This window comes from Capra hircus, chromosome 25, assembly GCF_001704415.2.
Source record: "Capra hircus breed San Clemente chromosome 25, ASM170441v1, whole genome shotgun sequence".
In the NCBI taxonomy this organism is placed as follows: domain Eukaryota; kingdom Metazoa; phylum Chordata; class Mammalia; order Artiodactyla; family Bovidae; genus Capra; species Capra hircus.
The window spans coordinates 8,502,476-8,521,886 of NC_030832.1; the positions used below are offsets into that span (position 1 = coordinate 8,502,476).

Sequence of the window (19,411 nt, forward strand, 5' to 3'; positions counted from 1 at the left end):
TGCACAAAACCCCACCCCATCCCTCTCCACATACACTAGAATCTAAGTTCAGTGACTCAGAAATTGCTTTCTTGTCTGTTCTGTTCACTGACAGATTCCAAGCACCAAGAATGGCACCTGGCACACACACCAGGCCCTGAATAAATATTTGTGGAAGGGATAAACAAACCAAGTTGTCACTCAGAGCCTGGGTGTACCACATAAAGGACATACTGAGCAAGTGTTCAATTAACAACAGTTATTGTTGTCATCAATAGTACTCATGTCATGGAGTTGAGTATGAAAATTCAGTAAACATCGGTAATTCATTGTACAGGGTATCTCAGTTTGAATGGCTTCAAAACATAGCTTTTAATTAAGATACAATGGCAAGCAGTAAAATAATCAAATCTTTTGTGGTGGCTGGATGGATTTTGACAAATGTTCACGACAGGGAATATTGTTATAACACTAGAAAGTTGCCTGGGCATTTTTCCTATTAATTTTCTCCTCCATAAAAACACCCATCATTCTGGGTCGCTTGTGTCTGACTCTGTGTGGTCCTTTGGACTATAGCCCGCCAGGCTCCTCGGTCCATGGGATTCTCCAGGCAAGAATCCTGGAGTGGGTTGCCATGCCCTCCTCCAGGCATCATTCTGGTATCTGACCCCACAGACTAGTGTTGTCTCTCCTTGAACTTCATACAAATGGAAGATGATATACAGTATCATCTTCTGCGTCTGGCTTCATTCGTTCAACATAATGCCTCTGCAATTCATTCACATTGTTGTGGGTATTACAAGCTCACAACTTATTCACGTGTAGCAATCCATTTTATGGGTTTCCCTGATAGCTCAGTTGGTAAAGAATCTGCCTGCAATGCAGGAGACTCTGGTTCAATTCCTGGGTCAGGAAGATCTGCTGGAGAAGGGAGAGGGTATCCACTCCAATATTCTTGGGCTTCCCTTGTGGCTCAGCTGGTAAAGAATCCGCCTGCAATGTGGGAGACCTGGGTTCAATCCCTGGGTTGGGACGATCCCCTGGCGATGGGAAAGGCTACCCACTCGACTATTATGGCCTGGAGAATGCCATGGACTGAGCAACTTTCATTTTCAATCCATTTCATGAATATATATATAATGTATTTACCTTGTTGAATATATATATTCATATGTATATTCATATATATATAATGTATATATCCTTGTTGATGAATCTTTGATTTCTTCCTGATGTTTTGTTATTATGAATGTCTTTCACAAATATTACTTTTGGGGTATATTTTTACATGTCTTTGCAGTAAGTACCTAGGAGTGGAATTGCTGGATCATACCTAGGAGTGCTGGGTCATACTGTTCGTCACTCAGTCATGTCCAGCTCTTTGTGACCCCATGGACTGTATCCCACCAGGCTCCTCTGTCCATGGAATTCTCCAGGCAAAAACACTAGAGTGAGTTGCTGGAGTGAATTGCTGGAGTGAAATTGCTGGATCATAAGCGCTTCCCTGGTGGCTCAAATGGTAAAGAATTCACCTGCAGTGCAAGAGACCTGGGTTTAATACCTGGTAGGGAAGATCCCCTGGAGGAGGGCATGGCAACCTACTCTAGTATTCTTGGCTGGAGAATCCCCATGGACAGGGGAGCCTGGTGGGCTACAGTCCATGGGGTCACAAAGAGTCAGCCATGCCTGAGTGGCCAAACCACCACATGCTCTTAACAACACTTGGTATTGTTGGGCCTTTTCATTTTAGCCAAGCAGGGGGTATGAAGTGGTAGCTCACCGTGGTTTTAATTTGCATGTCTCTGATTATCATGGATGTTAAGCATGTTTTCATGTATTTAATGGCCATTTGACTAAGTTTTTTTTTGTAAAATTCCTAAGTCAATCTCCCATTTTAATTGTGTTGATTTTCTTTTTATTATTGATTTATAGCAGTTCTTCATATATTCTGGATATGAGTCCTTTGATTCAGATAATTTTTAAAAATATTTTTTCTGAATGTGTGGCTTGCCTTTTTCATTTTCTAACAGTGTCTATACACGACAAAAGATTTAAATTTTGATGGAGTCCAGTTTCTTACTTTTACTGTATGCTTTCTTATAGCTCAAAAATATCTTCCTAATTTTTTCTTATAGAAATTTTACATTTAAGTCTGAAATTTATTTTAAGTTTCTGTGTATAGTATGAACTGAGTCAAGGTTGCTTTTGGTTTGTTTTGCTTTTTTTATTTTCTCACTAAGAATATCCAGTTGACCTAGCAGCACTTATTAAAAAGGCTTTTCTTTCTCCCATTGTTGTAATTATTCATCAAAAATCATTTGAATATATATTTATGAACCTATTTCCATTATCTCATCATTATATAAGATATTAGCTAAGAATTTTCATAGATAACTTTTATCAGATTGAGGAATGGCTCTTGTTTATCAAGAATGGATATTGGTACACACACTGCCACGTGTAACACAGTGGGAAGCGGCTGTACAGCCCAGGGAGCTCAGCTTGGTGCCTGTTGATGACCTGGCGGGGGGTGGGATGAGGGGGTGGGAGGGAGGCTCATGAGGGAGGGATACACGTACACATACGGCTGGTCCATGATGTTGTACAAAGAAACCAACACAACACTGTAAAGCAATTATATTCCAGTAAAAAAAAAAAAAAAAAGGATATTGGATTTTGTCCAATGGTTTGTCTGCATCTATTGAGATGTTTATATAATTTTCTCCTTATTATGTCAATATGGCAAATTATACTGATTTATTTTTTTATGTTAAACCAATTTTGCATTCCTAGAATAAACCCCACTTATCCATAATGCAGTTTCCTTTTCCAATATATTGCTGAACTGTGATTACTAAAATACTGAAAATCTCTGGGTAGATTTGCATTATTTCTTTTAAAAATATTTGATAGATAGAATTTACAGTGAAGCCATTTAGGCCTGAAGTTTTGTTTCTTATTTTTTTATTTATTTTTTGTTTAAATTTTATTTTTACCTTATTTTACTTTACAATACTGTATTGGTTTTGCCATACATTGACGTGAATCCACCACGGGTGTACATGAGTTCCCAAACACGAACCCCCCTCCCACCTCCCACCCCATATCATCTCTGGGGGCTGGTGCACGGGGATGAAGTTTTGTTTTTTAAATGGGAAGGGTTTTAGTTTTGAATGAAGTTTCTCAGGAACTATTCAGATTGGCTATTGGCTTTGCTGATTTTCTTTATACTTTATGTTCTACTTTGTTGATTTTTACACTTATCATATTCTTTCTCTACTTCATTTGGGTTTAGTTTGCTCTATTTTTCATCTAGTGCCTTAATGTAGGGACTACCCTGGTAGCTCAGACGGTAAAGCGTCTGTCTACAATGCAGGAGACCTGGGTTCCATCCCTGGGTCGGGAAGATTCGCTGGAGAAGGAAATGGCAATTCACTCCAGTACTATTGCCTGGAAAACCCCATGGACAGAGGAGCCTGACTTTACAATTTCCTTTTTATAAAATTATAAGCATTGAAAGCTATGGATTTCCCTGTTAGCATGTCACCAACTTTATTCTTCAAATTTTGATATGTTGAGCTTTCACTGTTGTGGTTTAGTTGCTAAGCCACGTCCAACACTTTGTGACTCCATGTGCCGTAGCCCACCGGGCTCCTCTGTCCATGGGATTACCTAGGCAGGAATACTAGAGCGACTTGCCATTTCTTTCTGCAGGCAGTCTTCCCGGCCCAAGAATCGAACCAGTGTCTCCTGCATATCTTCTTATCATTAATTTTTATTTCAGTGCTGCTATGGTCAAAGAATGCACTGGGCATATTGGAACCCTTTTAAACAGACTTACTTCAGGCTCCAGCATATAGTCTACTTTGGTCGCTGTTTCAAGTGCACTGGAAGGAATGGGAACTTGGTAGCTCCTGGATGCAGCAGCACAAACTCCGAAGCTTCCTCTGCATCATCCCCCTGCAGGAATCTGTCACCGGCCCCCTACTCCAAAGGCAATGCTTCTGTTTGCACAGTCTTTTGTCGTCTGATTCTAGTTAAGTATAATATGACTTCCACACTATATCCCATGTCTTCCTACCCATAGGTCTGATGTGCCAAGTGAAGACAAATCTGGGGCTGCTAAAGTGGTTCAGAGACATGGCACTGCTTGTCCAAAAAGATGTGATAACAATATAGTCCTTTTTCCTTTTCATTATCTTTTATTCTGCTTTCCATGTGATTTTGTGATGACTAATTTGGCTCAGATCATGAACTCCTTATTGCCAAATTCAGACTTAAATTGAAAAAAGTGGGGGAAACTGCTAGACCATTCAGGTATGACCTAAATCAAATCCCTTATGATTATACAGTGGAAGTGAGAAATAGATTTAAGGGTCTAGATCTGATAGACAGAGTGCCTGATGAACTATGGACGGAGGTTCGTGACATTGTACAGGAGACAGGGATCAAGACCATCCCCATGGAAAAGAAATGAAAAAAGCAAAATGGCTGTTTGAGGAGGCCTTACAAATAGCTGTGAAAAGAAGAGAAGTGAAAAGCAAAGGAGAAAAGGAAAGATATAAGCATCTGAATGCAGAGTTCCAAAGAATAGCAAGGAGAGATAAGAAAGCCTTCCTCAGAGATCAATGCAAAGAAATACAGGAAAAGAACAGAATGAGAAAGACTAGAGATCTCTTCAAGAAAATTAGAGATACCAAGGGAACAGTTCATGCAAAGATGGGCTCAATAAAGGACAGAAATGGTTCGGACCTAACAGAAGCAGAAGATATTAAGAACAGGTAGCAAGAATACACAGGAGAACTGTACAAAAAAAAGAGCTTCACAACCCAGATAATCACAATGGTGTGATCACTCACCTAGAGCTAGACCTCCTGGAATGTGAAGTCAAGTGGGCCTTAGAAACCATCACTACAAACAAAGCTAGTGGAGGAGATGGAATTCCAGTTGAGCTATTTCAAATCCTGAAAGATGATGCTGTGAAAGTGCTGCACTCAATATGCCAGCAAATTTGGAAAACTCAGCAGTGGCCACAGGACTGGAAAAGGTCAGTTTTCATTCCAATCTCAAAGAAAGGCAATGCCAAAGAATGCTCAAACTACCACACAATTGCACTCATCTCACACGCTAGTAAAGTAATGCTCAAAATTCTCCAAGCCAGGCTTCAGCAGTACGTGAACCGTGAACTTCCTGATATTCAATCTGGTTTTAGAAAAGGCAGAGGAACCAGAGATCAAATTGCCAACATCCACTGGATCATGGAAAAAGCAAGAGAGTTCCAGAAAAACATCTATTTCTGTTTTCTTGACTATGCCAAAGCCTTTGACTGTGTGGATCACAATAAACTGTGGAAAATTCTGAAAGAGATGGGAATACCAGACCACCTGACCTGACTCTTGAGAAATCTGTATGCAGGCCAGGAAGCAACAGTTAGAACTGGACATGGAACAACAGACTGGTTCCAAATAGGAAAAGGAGTACTTCAAGTCTGTATATTGTCACCCTGCTTATTTAACTTATATGTAGAGTACATCATGAGAAATGCTGGACTGGAGGAAGCACAAGCTGGAATCAAGATTGCCGGGAGAAATATCAATAACCTCATATACGCAGATGACACCACCCTTATGGCAGAAAGTGAAGAGGAACTAAAAAGCCTCTTGATGAAATTGAAAGTAGAGAGTGAAAAAGTTGGCTTAAAGCTCAACATTCAGAAAATGAAGATCATGGCATCCGGTCCCATCACTTCATGGGAACTAGATGGGGAAAAAGTGGAAACAGTGTCAGACTTTATTTTTGGGGGCTCCAAAATCCCTGCAGATGGTGATTGCAGCCATGAAATTAAAAGACGCTTACTCCTTGAAAGGAAAATTATGACCAACCTAGATAGCATATTCAAAAGCAGAGACATTACTTTGCCAACAAAGATATGTCTAGTCAAGGCTATGGTTTTTCCTGTGGTCATGTATGGATGTGAGAGTTGGACTGTGAAGAAAGTTGAGTGCTGAAGAATTGATGCTTTTGAACTGTGGTGTTGGAGAAGACTCTTGAGAGTCCCTTGGACTGCAAGGAGATCCAACCAGTTCATTCTAAAGGAGATTGGTCCTGGGTGTTCTTTGGAAGGAATGATGCTAAAGCTGAAACTCCAGTACTTTGGCCACCTCATGTGAAGAGTTGACTCATTGGAAAAGACTCTGACGCTGGGAGGGATTGGGGGCAGGAGGAGAAGGGGACGACAGAGGATGAGATGGCTGGATGGCATCATCGACTCGATGGACATGAGTTTGAGTGAAGGAGTTGGTGATGGACAGGGAGGCCTGGCATGCTGTGATTCATGGGGTCACAAAGAGTCAGACACGACTGAGCGACTGAACTGAACTGAACTGGATTTGAGAGCTGAGAGTTGAGTTATGGGGGAAGAGGAATGTCACTGGGCCAGATGTTGCCACTGTACTCACAGGGTCATCTCCAAACTCCCTGTGAAGTCTCTCCTCTCTGACTCAGGGCACAGTTTGTGTGGTACATTAGATAAGCTTTTCCTGTACACTGAGTTTTTATATTTTTTAATAGTTCACATACATGCACTGGAAACTGTGCTTTACAAGAAACAGAACATCCCTCTCCAACCCATGACTTGAAGAATGGATACGTTTAAGTTTTGGAATTGATTGGACTCAAAGCAAAAGACCAAACAAATGAAGATATAGGGGGTTCACTCATAGGGCCAAATGTGTGACTACGGTACCAAGTTACGAGGCTTAGACAAACTGGTGTGATCACTGCCATAGAGTCAAGACTTGCTACTGTAATGATGCGAACCAAACTTCACTGACTTTAAATTATTCCAAGTCTTTCCAGGATGCTCCCTACTCAGATCTGTGAACCCAATGCAGAGAGCAACACACAACTGCCCGAGTTCACGCAAGGAAAGCACCTCCATCGCGCCTGGCGGTATCTGTCTGTCTTGTTCCCAGTGGGGCCCTGAGATGCATCTGGAGCCGCTCAGGGGGAAACGCTTTGGGAAAAGGAGGAGTATGAGCCCGCCTGTTGCCCATCCTCTCCTGCCTCCCCTGTATTTGGCACATGGAAGGATGCTCACCTTCTCCCATTCACGGTCCTTGTTCAGCACGATGACCACCAGCCTGGGATGCACCTGGTAGCCTTCCTCAGTGAAGGACAAGTCTTTGCCATTCCACGTCACATTGACCATAAATCTGGAGAAAGGAAGAGAGAAAGACAAATGTTTAGGGAAAAATCTAAGAGGTTTCAGACAAATGAGCAGATGCCACCATCCGTGTAACGCTGAGAAGGTGTAAACTCTTTGCCAGCAGCCTCTACCTGTGGAAGCATCAGGACCTGTGCAGGCTGTGCTAATCAGTACCTGTAATCACTCCCAGACTCCCATAACTGGTTGCAATTAACAGATGAGTTGGAACATTTTTGTTCTGTCAGACTACAGACCTTTGTTCAATGATCTTCTAACAAGAGGATCTGAAAGCATCTTAAGCTACTTTAAAGGAAACTGCTTGCTCACAAGCCACATGGTATACAACATCAAAGAAATGATATCCCATTAATTCATTATTTGTTCAACTAATATTTATTAAATATTTGCTGCATGCCAGCAATCAGCTGGTTGGCTGGGGATAAACAAGAAAACAGACATGATCCCTGCTCTCCAGAAGCATATAGTCTAAGAGAGAGGACAGGTATTAATTGGTTAATCACAGATATATGACCAGTGTTGGGCTTCCCAGGTGGCTCAGTGGTAAAGAAACTGTCCACAATGCAGGACACGTGGGTTTGATCCCTGAGTCAGGAAGATACCCTGAAGAAGGAAATGGCAACCCACTCTAGTATTCTGGCCTGGAAAATCCCATGGACCGAAAAGCCTGGTGGCCTGCAGTCCATTGGCTGCAAAGATTCAGACATGACTTTGTAACTAAACAACAACAGATGACAAGTGTTACGATGGCGGGAGTAGGGGTGTATGTGCTCCGTGAAAGTGAAATGGGGCTCAGACCAGGCTCTTAAAAGGAAGTGCAGCTTGACCTGAAGAATGAGGCAGCATTAACTAGATAAGAAAAGACATAAGCACACTCCAAGCAAAAGGCAAAGCATGGGCAAAGGTCCTGTGGTAGTGCTTACCGAGGACTGAGTGAAGCAGAGAGAGCCAAGGGGCTGTGGAGTGTGGTGTGGGTGAGAAGGTGAATGGGGCAGACGGTGCAAAGCTTTTCAGGCCATTTAGGCAGTTCTGTCTTTGCTTGAAAACAATAGAAGGACATGGAAGATTTTAACCAGTGACATAATCAGACTTGAAGGTTGTGTAGAAAACAGGGTTGCAGAGGACCACAGTGAGTTTGGGGGACCAATTACAGCGCTCTTATTGATCCAGGTTAGAGATGATGCTGGCTTTGACCCCAAAAGAGGAGGGGAAGGAAGAGCAGGAGCCGTAACACACAGGACCAAGTGGAGAAGTTTTAAGAAGGTATTTAGGGATAGGTCAGATGTGAGGGTAGAGGAGAGAAGCGTCATGAATGGGTCTTCAGTGTCTGCCCTGTGCAACATCCGTCCGTTATCTTTATCACAAGGGAGGCTTGTCTGTCTCACAATACTCCGTCTCCAACCCTCCCTCCTCAAAACCACTTGCCTGTAGCCAGGCTCAGCGCTGACATGAAGCAAGACAGGATTTGGGAGGGAAGGTTCTCAGGGATTCACATTTCCTTTTCAGCTTGAGAAAACTGTGACGCTGTTAAAGATGTCCAGAAAACGTAGCACTTAGGAGATAGTCAGCAAATGCAGTATGGTGGTTAAAAGCAATCAAACACCCCCAGAAAGGCAGGGTATCTCAAAGCTGCAGCATTTTCTTGCTTTATGTTCCCTTAACAACAAAAGCAGCTAAAGAAGTAAAATACCAAGGAAGGGGACTAGACTCTAAAAATAATTCCACGTAGAGTGACTGGCCTAATTGATCACATGTCTGCCTCTGGGCAGCCACAGTGCACAAGACCCGACTGTGTCCTCTGGGGAAAGACTCAGGTCTCCAAGGTGAAGAAAGTGGGGGAAAGGCAAAGAACATTTCTGTGTATCCATTCAAAGGCCTCTTAGAGTCCTTAAAAAATCATGTTTTTCAAGAAAAGTTAATGGCATGAAGATAATTCTCACTACTTACTGTTAAACAAGCAGAAACGAAGATAAAAATAGGGTTTGTCTATGCATGGAAAGATTCCAGGTACTTTCTATTTTCTTTTGTGTTATCTTTGTACTCTTGAAATTTTCTGCAAATACTTTTTATTTTTAACAAAGATACTCTTTGTTTAAACACAGAAAAAAAAAATGAAACACTGCTATTCTGGAAGAGGCAAAGAGCAATCACCATCTTATTTGGTACATCTGATCATTTCCTAGGAAGATAATTTACGGATTCAACAACTATTTACCGAATGTCTGTCATGTGCCAGGCCTTACAGAGAGTCCTATAAATACAGAAATAGAGAACACAGTGTCCATCCCACCCCTTCCATGCTCACAATTCAGTGACATAGACACGCAAACGTTGCTAGCGCGTAGAAGGCCACTCGTGTACTGTTGCTTTGTAAATAGGAGAAGTCGTGAGAACGTAGAGGGAGGGTCTCTAATGTGAGCTCCGTGACGTAGGGAGGGCTTCCAGGGGAATCTTCAGGAGCGAAGGGGTTGACGAGAGGTGGGGAAGAATATTCGGAGCAGAGGAGTCATCTTCAACAAAAAAAGAGTCAGCAAAGGAAGTGACACGTACTATGGGACATAGGAAATAGCTTAGTTAGAACAACAGGCAGTGGGGATACATCCACAGAGCTTCTCTGAAGCCAGACCATAGGGGCCATAAGCATCTGGATTTTGTTCCGAAGGACGTGAGGATCATGGAAGGTTTTGAGGGGAGGAGTGACTCACTGCACATAGGAAACTGCAAAGCCAACGGCGTAGACCCATGAAACATCCTGATGGGACACTGCCCATGGAGTTTCAGCATAAAAACTACAAAGCCCACTAGTGGACTTCATCTGGGCTGGCAAAAAAGAATCCATCACCAAGTCACTCCGTACCTGCTGTCCAAAACTCACAGGCCAGCTGATTCACTGAGGGGTTTTGCTTGTTTAAAATGTCATCCAATAAGCTCTCAAGCCAAATTTTGATTATACAATAACTTGAGGTAACTAGAGCTCGTGTTCAGTCTACCTAATGCCCCAAAGGTAAGTGAAACTGAGAAATTTAGTCCATCAACAAGAGCTTTGGAAATACCCAGCTCATTCTGTGTTAGGAAAAGGCGGACCAGTGGACGAATCCTTTGGGTTTGACTTGGACACCTGGCCCAGGGGAGAGCCATTCACAGGGTTATGTTGTGTGAATGGATGTTGCTGTCACCGCTTTAATCTAGGAGCTGGCATGCCCTGTTGAGCACCTGCTCTTCTTCCGATTTGCCAGTTGAATGTACTTAAGTCTCTCTTCTTTCATTCCCCACTTCTGTTTTCCCCGCTTGTTCCCTTGCCTCCCATTTTGTAGTGAAATCAGATGGAACTAGCAGGGACATTATTTAGATGCAATTTCTCTTCTTCAGATTATATGGAAACAACTGTCTGGAAATTCTAACACTCCAATTGTTCTCTGTTCCTTTAAGATTCAATATTCTGGGCCAATGAGTCCGTATACTCAGTGTTTATATTATCTACCTTCCTGCCTTCTTTCTTTCTAGCTTTCTTCCTATTAAGAGTCTTCTGTCCCTTGGGAGGGGAAAAAGCCCTCTAACAGAATTTCTTTTGCTCAACAGTAATTTCATTATGAAGTTGGTAGGGAACAAGTACCTATTACCTTCAATTCCACCATCCAATTTCTAGGAAGGACAATCCATATTTCCGCAGGCTTTCTTCCCACTTAAGCTTACTCTAAAGAAAAATTCTTTACCCAGGGAAAAAACATTCTACACCCCACTGCTTGGTCCCCATTAACACCTGCTGGGCACTTGTATTCAACAGTAAAATCTTATCACTGTTTTATCTCTTGAAAATTGATTACAAACTTTTAGTGACCAGATACAGTATCAGAAATTCTGGCTGCTGCTAAGCTTCGAATTACATCTTCGATATTTTCGTCGGGAGCAGTAAACACAAGAGGACATGCTGGCAAAACGTGGATGTGGGGAAGGCTCTGATGGCTTGCAGAGGAGCCATTTTTGTATTATTATTGTCCGTTGGTTGTGAGGTGCCATTTTTAATCAGTGACATACATAACAGAAAATATGTAAATTATGTGACGCACGTACATCCAAGTTTCCTTTGGTACCTACAGCCTCAGGCATATGAAGCTGAAGTCCCAGGTGAAAGAAACATTTCTGTTGCTTGTATTTTGTGCCCTATGAATGGTTGGCATATGTGGGTCAGAAATAACATGGAAAAACATGGTGGACTGTTTTACCTACATTATCACCACAAAAAAAAATTGGGTCAGAATTATCAAGTTCTTTCAAGATCTGCTTTAAACAGTAGTCACCAACTACAGGTGGCTGTGGAGCATTTGAAATGTGGTTAGTATGAACAGAAATGTGCCAAAAGGGCATAACAAAACTGGATTTGGAAGACTTTGTATGAAAAAAAAAAAGTATAAAATCTCATGAATAAATTTATATTGATTTCATGTTGCAATACTTTAGACACGTTGATTGCAATAAGACACATTATTAAAATTAATTTCATCTTCTTTTTACTTATTCGAAGTGCTACCAGATAATTTAAGATGATAAATGGCTTACATTATATTTCTATTGGACAGCTATTCAGGACCGTCTTCGGTGTTTTGTCTTGTTTTCTTAACCAGCAGATCCATCATGAAGGCAGGGACCTCTTCTGCCTTGTTTTGTATTTTATTTCTAGTGCTGAACAGAGTGCCTTGCACACAGGAGGTGCTAAAACAAACAGGTGCAGAATGAACAAAAGAATGAATTGCCATCCAGCAACTGCTGGGATCGAGCCCTGCCTCTGCTGCTCCCCAGCTTCATCTCTTAGGGTTGTGCATTTAAAATTCTCTGAGTTTCCAATTTCCTTCTTTGTAAAAACGGATCAGGTTAAACCATATGAACTAACCGTGATGGCTTCGTGTGGTTTAACCTAACAGATCCCTAACTCCCAGGTTTTGTGAGTGGGATTAGCAATAGTTCATAGAAAAACATCCAGTCCAATTTCTGGTACACAGATGTTGCCTAACCTTTGCATAAAGCTTCCACACATTTTTAAAAATAGTTTTCTACTCTGACATATTTCCTAACACACTGCCCCAAACGCAACCTTGTTGTTAGTCCCTGTAAAGCCATGCTTATCGCTACCATTCCATCCACTCGTTGCCAGAGTGCTTTCTTTTTGTCAAAAGCCAACCATACGATATCTGCTTTTCCCTTTCTGACTTACTTCACTCTGTATGACAGATTCTTGGTCCATCCACATATTAAGGCATATATGCGGAATCTAGAAAAATGGTACTGCTGCTGCTGCTGCTGCTGCTGCTAAGTCGCTTCAGTCGTGTCTGACTCTGTGCGACCCCACAGATGGCAGCCCACCAGGCTCCCCCGTCCCTGGGATTCTCTAGGCAAGAACACTGGAGTTGGTTGCCATTTCCTTCTCCAAAGTATGAAAGTGAAAAGTGGAAGTGAAGTCGCTCAGTCGTGTCCGACCCTCAGCGACCCCATGGACTGCAGCCCTCCAGGCTCCTCCGTCCATGGGATTTTCCAGGCAAGAGTACTGGAGTGGGGTGCCAGTATTTCCAGGGCAGGAGTAGAGACACGGATGCAGAGAACAGACTTGTGGGTCCAGCGGGGGAAGGAGAGGGCGGGATGGAGTGGGAGACTAGGGTTGACATACATACACTACCACGTGTAAAACAGATAGCTGGTGGGAGCTGCTGTCCTGCACAGGGGGCTCAGCTGGGTGCTCTGTGATGACCGAGAGGGTGGGATGGGGGTGGCTGGGCAGGAAGGAGGTCCAAGAGGGAGGGGACATATGTACACTTACAGTTGGTTCACATCTCGGTACAGCAGAAACTAACACAACATTGTAAAGCAATTATACCCCAATTAAAAAAAGAAAGAAAAAAAAAAGTCATCCGTATATGGTCTGCATCGTGTCCAACTCTTTGTGACCCCATGGACTGTAGCCCACCAAGTTCCTCTGTCCATGGGATTCTCCAGGCAAGAATACTGGAGTGGGCTGCCATTTCCTCCTCCAGGGGATCTTCCTGACCCAGGGATCTAACCCGAGTCTCTTATGTCTCCTGCATTAGCAGGCAAGTTCTTTACCACTAGCGCCACCTGAGAAGGCCAATAAAAAAAAGAAAAGAAAAAAGAAAAGCCATCCAAATATGAGCTGCATAAGCCTTTACCTATTACTTAAAACGTCTCCTTCCTCCAGATTTCTACTTTCTCTCTTTTGCCTTGTAACTCTCCTTTAACTTCCCAAATCTGATTGCTTGCAATGTTCTCTAGACATATTTATTATTCACTATTTCCCTTCAGACTTTAATTCCCTTACAGTTTCATAAATGCCACCATAACCCATTCAGTGTGTCTCAATTTTCAGTTAATTTTCCATCTGCTTTGCTACTTCCCTTGTTCCCCGGGCCTTTCCCCGAATCACACTATCCCTTAAATGCCTACTCAGACTGCTACGGGTGTCACCATTTTTTTCATTTGTCAGCTAATTTACATGTTTTGGAAAACAGAGTCACTGTTTTCTTTAACCTTTTTTCAGTTCTCAAGACACTCTCATTTTTACAAAATGTTTTGGCTCTTTCCAGAGTCCTCCTGGTGGTTTGAAATCCCTTCCACGTGGACGCCTTTCTCAGCACCTTCTCATCCTCCATTAACCCTTCCCGTATGGGCATGAATCCTCTCTTTAGAGCAAACTCGTGGAGCTTTTATCACTTTTAATTCCCATCTCCTGCCCCACGTCTGCCCCAAATACATCCTCACACCATTTCCTTTCAACGAGTCTCTAGATGAGTGTACTTTCCTCTTTGCCCCGTGCTCAATCGCATATACTCATTGGTGGTTTCCGGTTTCCCTTGAATGATTACCAGAGGCATGACCACAGAACTGAAACTTAAATGTCAGGACTGAAATATAATAACTCCAACACACAGATCTGCATAATCCAGGCCAGCAAGGCATTCAAAACGGGCTCAGAAACTACAGCATTATGAAAAAGCAAAAGAATAAAATAAAAAACTGGGTTAAAAAAAGAGAGTGAGTATTTACTCCTTCTCAAATTCCATTGTGGCCAAATTAAAAAAGAAAAAACAACATATTAATGTTAGTTGTCAGCTAAGCGATACTAATTTTTAAAAAATTAGAATAGGAGTGGCAAGCTCCAAAAAGGCAGGGATGTTTCTTTTGATCACTGAGATTCTAAAACACCTTAGAGTGTCTTGCAGCACAAGCTTAAACATATCTGTTGAAAAAGGACCAAATGAATGAGTGGCCATAGGCCACTGAGATCATGTTCATTCAATGTTTATTTTCTGCGCAACTGTAGAGTGGCAATTCTGTAAGACGACTGCTTAGTTTGGGAATTGGAAAGCTCGGGGTTAGGATGCAGTTCCGTGGCTTCCAATCCCAAGTAAGTCTCCTAAATTCTCAAAGCATCCATTTCCTCTTCTGTAAAAGTGAAGTTATAATGGCCACATCTCTGTGTAATCACAGGGCTTACATTAGATGAAATTTAACGAGAGAAGGTATATAATGTGACCAGCAGAGTGTTTGGCACATAATGGTGTCTGGTAAATGATGACAGCGGGGGTAGCAGTAGTTGTCATGGTTTCACAGAATTATCTTCTCTTCTTCTAAATTTTGAAATTAAAGGGCTTTCTCTGAGATGCTGGAGGATCATTTGGGCTGCTAATCCCTGTTTCTGGAGGGAGGCAATGAACCCTCCAGGTCCCTACCCCAGGCTAATCTGATTGCTCAGAGCTCCAAGTGCCCCTGGACTGGGTTATGATGCAAGGGTGTTGACCCAGCTGCCAGCCTGCCCTTCATGGCTCTTGGGCTTCCTGTCTCTGCTTGGTGAGCATACCTGAGCCAAAGGTGGTTTTTGAGGACATGCCCCACCTACTGTCTTTTAAATATAACTTCTAAGTCTAAAACATGGAGTAAGTTAGGGCAAAGTTTTCTCTATAAGTGTGACTATTCTATTCATCCCATTAGTAGACAACATGCCTGACCCATCTGGCTAAAAGTCACTTAGGGCTGCCCGACTCTTTGCGATCCCAGGGACTGCAGCACAACCAGGCTCCTCTGTCCTCCACTATCTCCTGGAGTTTGCTCAATTCATGTCCATTGAGTCGGTGATGCTATCTAACCATCTCATCCTCTGCTACCCTCTTCTCCTTTTACCTTCCATCTTTTCTAGCATCAGGGTCTCTTCCAAAGAGTCAGCTCTTCACATCAGGTGGCCAAAGTACTAGAGCTTCTGCTAGAAGATCAAAGCAGTAAATCTTAAAGGAAGTCAACCCTGAATGTTCACTGGAAGGACTGGTGCTGAAGCTGAAGCTCCAATACTTAGGATATAATATGTATGCTCTAATTCTACTTTATCAGGAGTTGTTGGAAGACTGAGGGTCCATTAATAAAGCTGTTTCCGGGATCTCTTGCTCCTTATATGTGTGGTTCTTTCAGGAACCTGGTGGAGGATGTGGAAGTTCTTGAAATTCTGGATAGTATTTTGCAACACTATCAAAATAGCACCAAGTATGTCACCATGAACCCTTCATGACTCTGCCTCATCTAAGCATTTGGAACTGACAGGCACAGGGATCAGTGGATCCAGTCCTTTCAAAGAGCATCTATTCCAAGAGAGCCAGACAAAAGTGGGCCAAGTGACAAGCAGTTTCTACAAGCTTCCTAGATCACCTGTGTCTCTGTTGTCAGATTATTCAGGATCTCAAACAGGCAGATGTACATGCATACTGACTGCTCATCTTCCCCAAATATGCAGAATGGGTCAATTCAAAGTGTGAATTTATCCAGGAATCTCTGGGTATCCCCCATCCTAGAACCTAGGCCCCATGAGAAGGGGAATTTTCTCTTTTGTTCTCTGCTGTATCCTCCTTCCAGAACCCGGAACAGTGACTGGCGTGGAGAAGCTGCTCAGTACATATTAATGAGGGAAGGAAAAGTCGATGAGGTAATGGAGGCAGAGGAGAAAGGTGGGGTCAGTTGTGGGGCTTCTGAGCCTCCATCATCTTGTGAGCCCATCTCTCGTAGTAAATGTCTTTCTCTACATAAATATCTTGCTAGTTCTGTTTCTCTGGAGAACCCTGACTAATACAACCCGATACTACCATCTGTCAGAAGAACTGTGAAAATAAAACACAAATCTGTGATAAATGTGATGCAAAAAGGGCCCCCGTGTTACTCATCACCTGCACAACTTTATCTTTGGGCTACAAAGTCCTTGAGGACAAGAGTTCATAACTCAGTACTTTGAACTCTAGGAACATTGTCATGTAGAGGGAAGAGCAGATTAGGGATTTGCAAGCTACAGTTGAGTTTTTAAATCCACCATGATTGATGCTGTACCTTCAAGCAATTAATTCATCCAGCTCCCAGGAGTGAGTTTCCCCTCACTCCTGTGTCAATGGGGAAACCACTGCTGTCTTAGTCTGCTCATGTTGCTATAACAAAACACCACACACTGGGTGCCTCAAACAACAAGCACTTATTTCTCATGGCTCTGGAGACTGAAGTCCAAGGTCAAGCCCGGACAGATACGAGTTCTGATGAGGATCCTCTTCCCAGTTTACACACCACTTTGTTGTGTCCTCACAAGGCTGAAGAGTTGGATCTTGTCTCTTCCTCTTTTTTCAGGACACTAATTCCATCATGAGGGCCCCACCCTCACTACCTCATCTAACCCGAATTTCTTCCCAAAGGCTCTGCCTCCAAATAACATCACACTGGAGTTCAACATAACTTAAGCATGTGAATTTTGGGAGAATGCAAACATTCAGTGCAGAGCAATTACACAAAGTTAATGAGAAGTTTCATGGTGGTGGGGCTAAGAGGTAGGATTGACATATATGTAACTGATTACATCACCATAGACATTTATTGTTCGTAAACATTTGTTGTTCATAAACAGTATGACATAAACCATTTATTGTTCATAAACGGTATGAACAACTATGCCAGTTTTCCCAAAACTGAGAGATTTCCTGCGGGAGGGACCATTCAGTGCTAAAACCAGGACCTTAAGTTATGGATCAAAAATGAAGAGTTTGGTCCAGTAAGCAACACCTCAAAAGCACATCTATAGAAAGGTTTCAAATTCATTTACCAAATACGTAATCAATTTAAACAAATATTGAGTAACCGCTATATGCCAGCAACATGCAGGAGATAAAATGGTAAGTAAAAAACATGTGGTCCTTCCCATGAAGTTACTTAGAGTTTAGCAAAAAAGCAGGATATATTACCAATAAATGGTAATATATCCGCAACTAAAGTACCTGAAGCTATAGGAACTTTAACAGGGGACCTAATCTCTCAGAATACTGATTATTCTTCCATTATTCCATTTCTACTTGCTTTTTTTTCAGTGAAAACACCAAGTTAAGTTTGATGAAAGACTAAAAAATTCTCACACTTTTCAATATACACTACCATGTGTAAAATAGATAGCTAGTAGGTAGAGCGCAGGGAGCTTGACTTGGTGCTCTGTGATGACCTCGAAGGGCAGGGGAGTTGAGAGGGGATATATGTATACACATAGCTGATTCATGTCCGTGTACAGCAGAAAATAGCATAGCATTGTAAAGCAATTATTTGCCGAAAAAAAAAAAAAAACCCTCTCATGATTTCCAGGTATAAAATTGGACAGGTAACATCAAGGACTAAAATGGACTAGATGTGAGATTATTGAGAATGGTGAAAATCCCAGCTAAAGGCACTCAACAATTTATTTTAAAAATAATATTTTAAATGAAATATAGCACATCTACTAACCATTCATTTGAACTCTCTGTTCTAAATTTAAACTTATGAATATTCATATTCCTTCCTCTAGCAAAAACTCTGCTTCCTTCTATGCCAGTACAGCTCACAAGATTACATCCTTTGGAGGGTGGCTTACTGACACACAATGAGCCCCCTTATTTTGAAAAACACTAACCCCCGCCCCCACCACTATATACACCAGAACATTTACTCTTCTCTTCTCCTTTGACCATAAAAAATTAGATCTGGTGGGAGAGGGAAGTGCACCTGATCCAAGCTGGAACCATCAGATTCTCTCACCTAGGAATCTGAAAATTTATAGCTGAGACAAAGACCAGAAATTATTCAATCTGGTCCAAGGTGATAGTAACTTTGTTTCATTAGTAAATGTAGGCTTACCTCCTGACCTTTCCAAACCTTGGCTTCTCAACATTTACCTTGATTTTTCAAGAGACTCCAGTAAAGTCCCAATGGATCCCCAATAGATTTTTGATCATTCATTATCTCATTTAGTTTAAATTAAGCTGCTGCTGCTGCTCCTAAGTCACTTCAGTTGTGTCTGACTCTGTGCAACCCCATAGATGGCAGCCCAGCAGGCTCCCCTGTACCTGGGATCCTCCAGGCAAGAACACTGGAGTGGGTTGCCATTTCCTCTCCAATGCAGGAAAGTGAAAAGTGAAAGTGAAGTTGCTCAGTCGTGTCCAACTCTTATTGACCCCATAGACTGCAGCCTACCAGGCTCCTCCACCCATGGGAGTTCCTAGGCAAGAGGACTGGAGTGGGTTGCCATTGCTTTCTCCAGTAAATTAAGCTAGTCAGAATTAACTTCTGTTCAGTTCAGTTCAGTTGCTCAGTTGTGTCCAACTCTTTGCGACCCCATGAATCACAGCACGCCAGGCCTCCCTGTCCATCACCAACTCCCAGAGTTCACTCAAACTCATGTCCATCGAGCTGGTGATGCCATCCAGCCATTGCATTCTCTGTTGTCCCCTTTTCCTCCTGCCCTCAACCCCTCCCAGCATCAGAGTCTTTTCCAATGAGTCAACTCTTTACATGAGGTGGCCAAAGTATTGGAGTTTCAGCTTTAGCATCATTCCTTCCAAAGAAATCCCAGGGCTGATCTCCTTCAGAATGGACTGGTTGGATCTCCTTGCACTTATTACTTAAACCCTTTAAATAAATATTCTGCTCCTACCCGGGCTATTGAAAGATCTTACTTGGTCTCTTGACTCCCTGTATGTCATCCCTTACGCTCATAGGAAGCCTACCTGACAGATAAATGCTCCCAAACGTCAGTTTCTGTTATACGTACCTCTGCACAAAAGCTTGAGGTGGCTCCCTAACGTCCAAGACTAAAATGCACGCTCCTTAGTCAACTTTAGCTTTCAACCTTCCTTCTTAAAAACTGTTCTTTACCGACCC

At 42.4% G+C, this 19,411-nt stretch overlaps 1 protein-coding gene across 1 annotated transcript in view; it reads right to left on the reverse strand.

Annotated features, from left to right (window-relative positions):
* The window catches only part of GRIN2A (glutamate ionotropic receptor NMDA type subunit 2A), a 445,041-nt gene that overhangs the window by 139,692 nt on the left and 285,938 nt on the right, over window positions 1-19,411 (reverse strand). Inside the window, exon 5 of the mRNA XM_018041005.1 lies at window positions 7,079-7,193. Coding sequence (XP_017896494.1) covers window positions 7,079-7,193 — 115 coding nt within the window. The remainder of the gene's footprint in view (window positions 1-7,078; window positions 7,194-19,411) is intronic.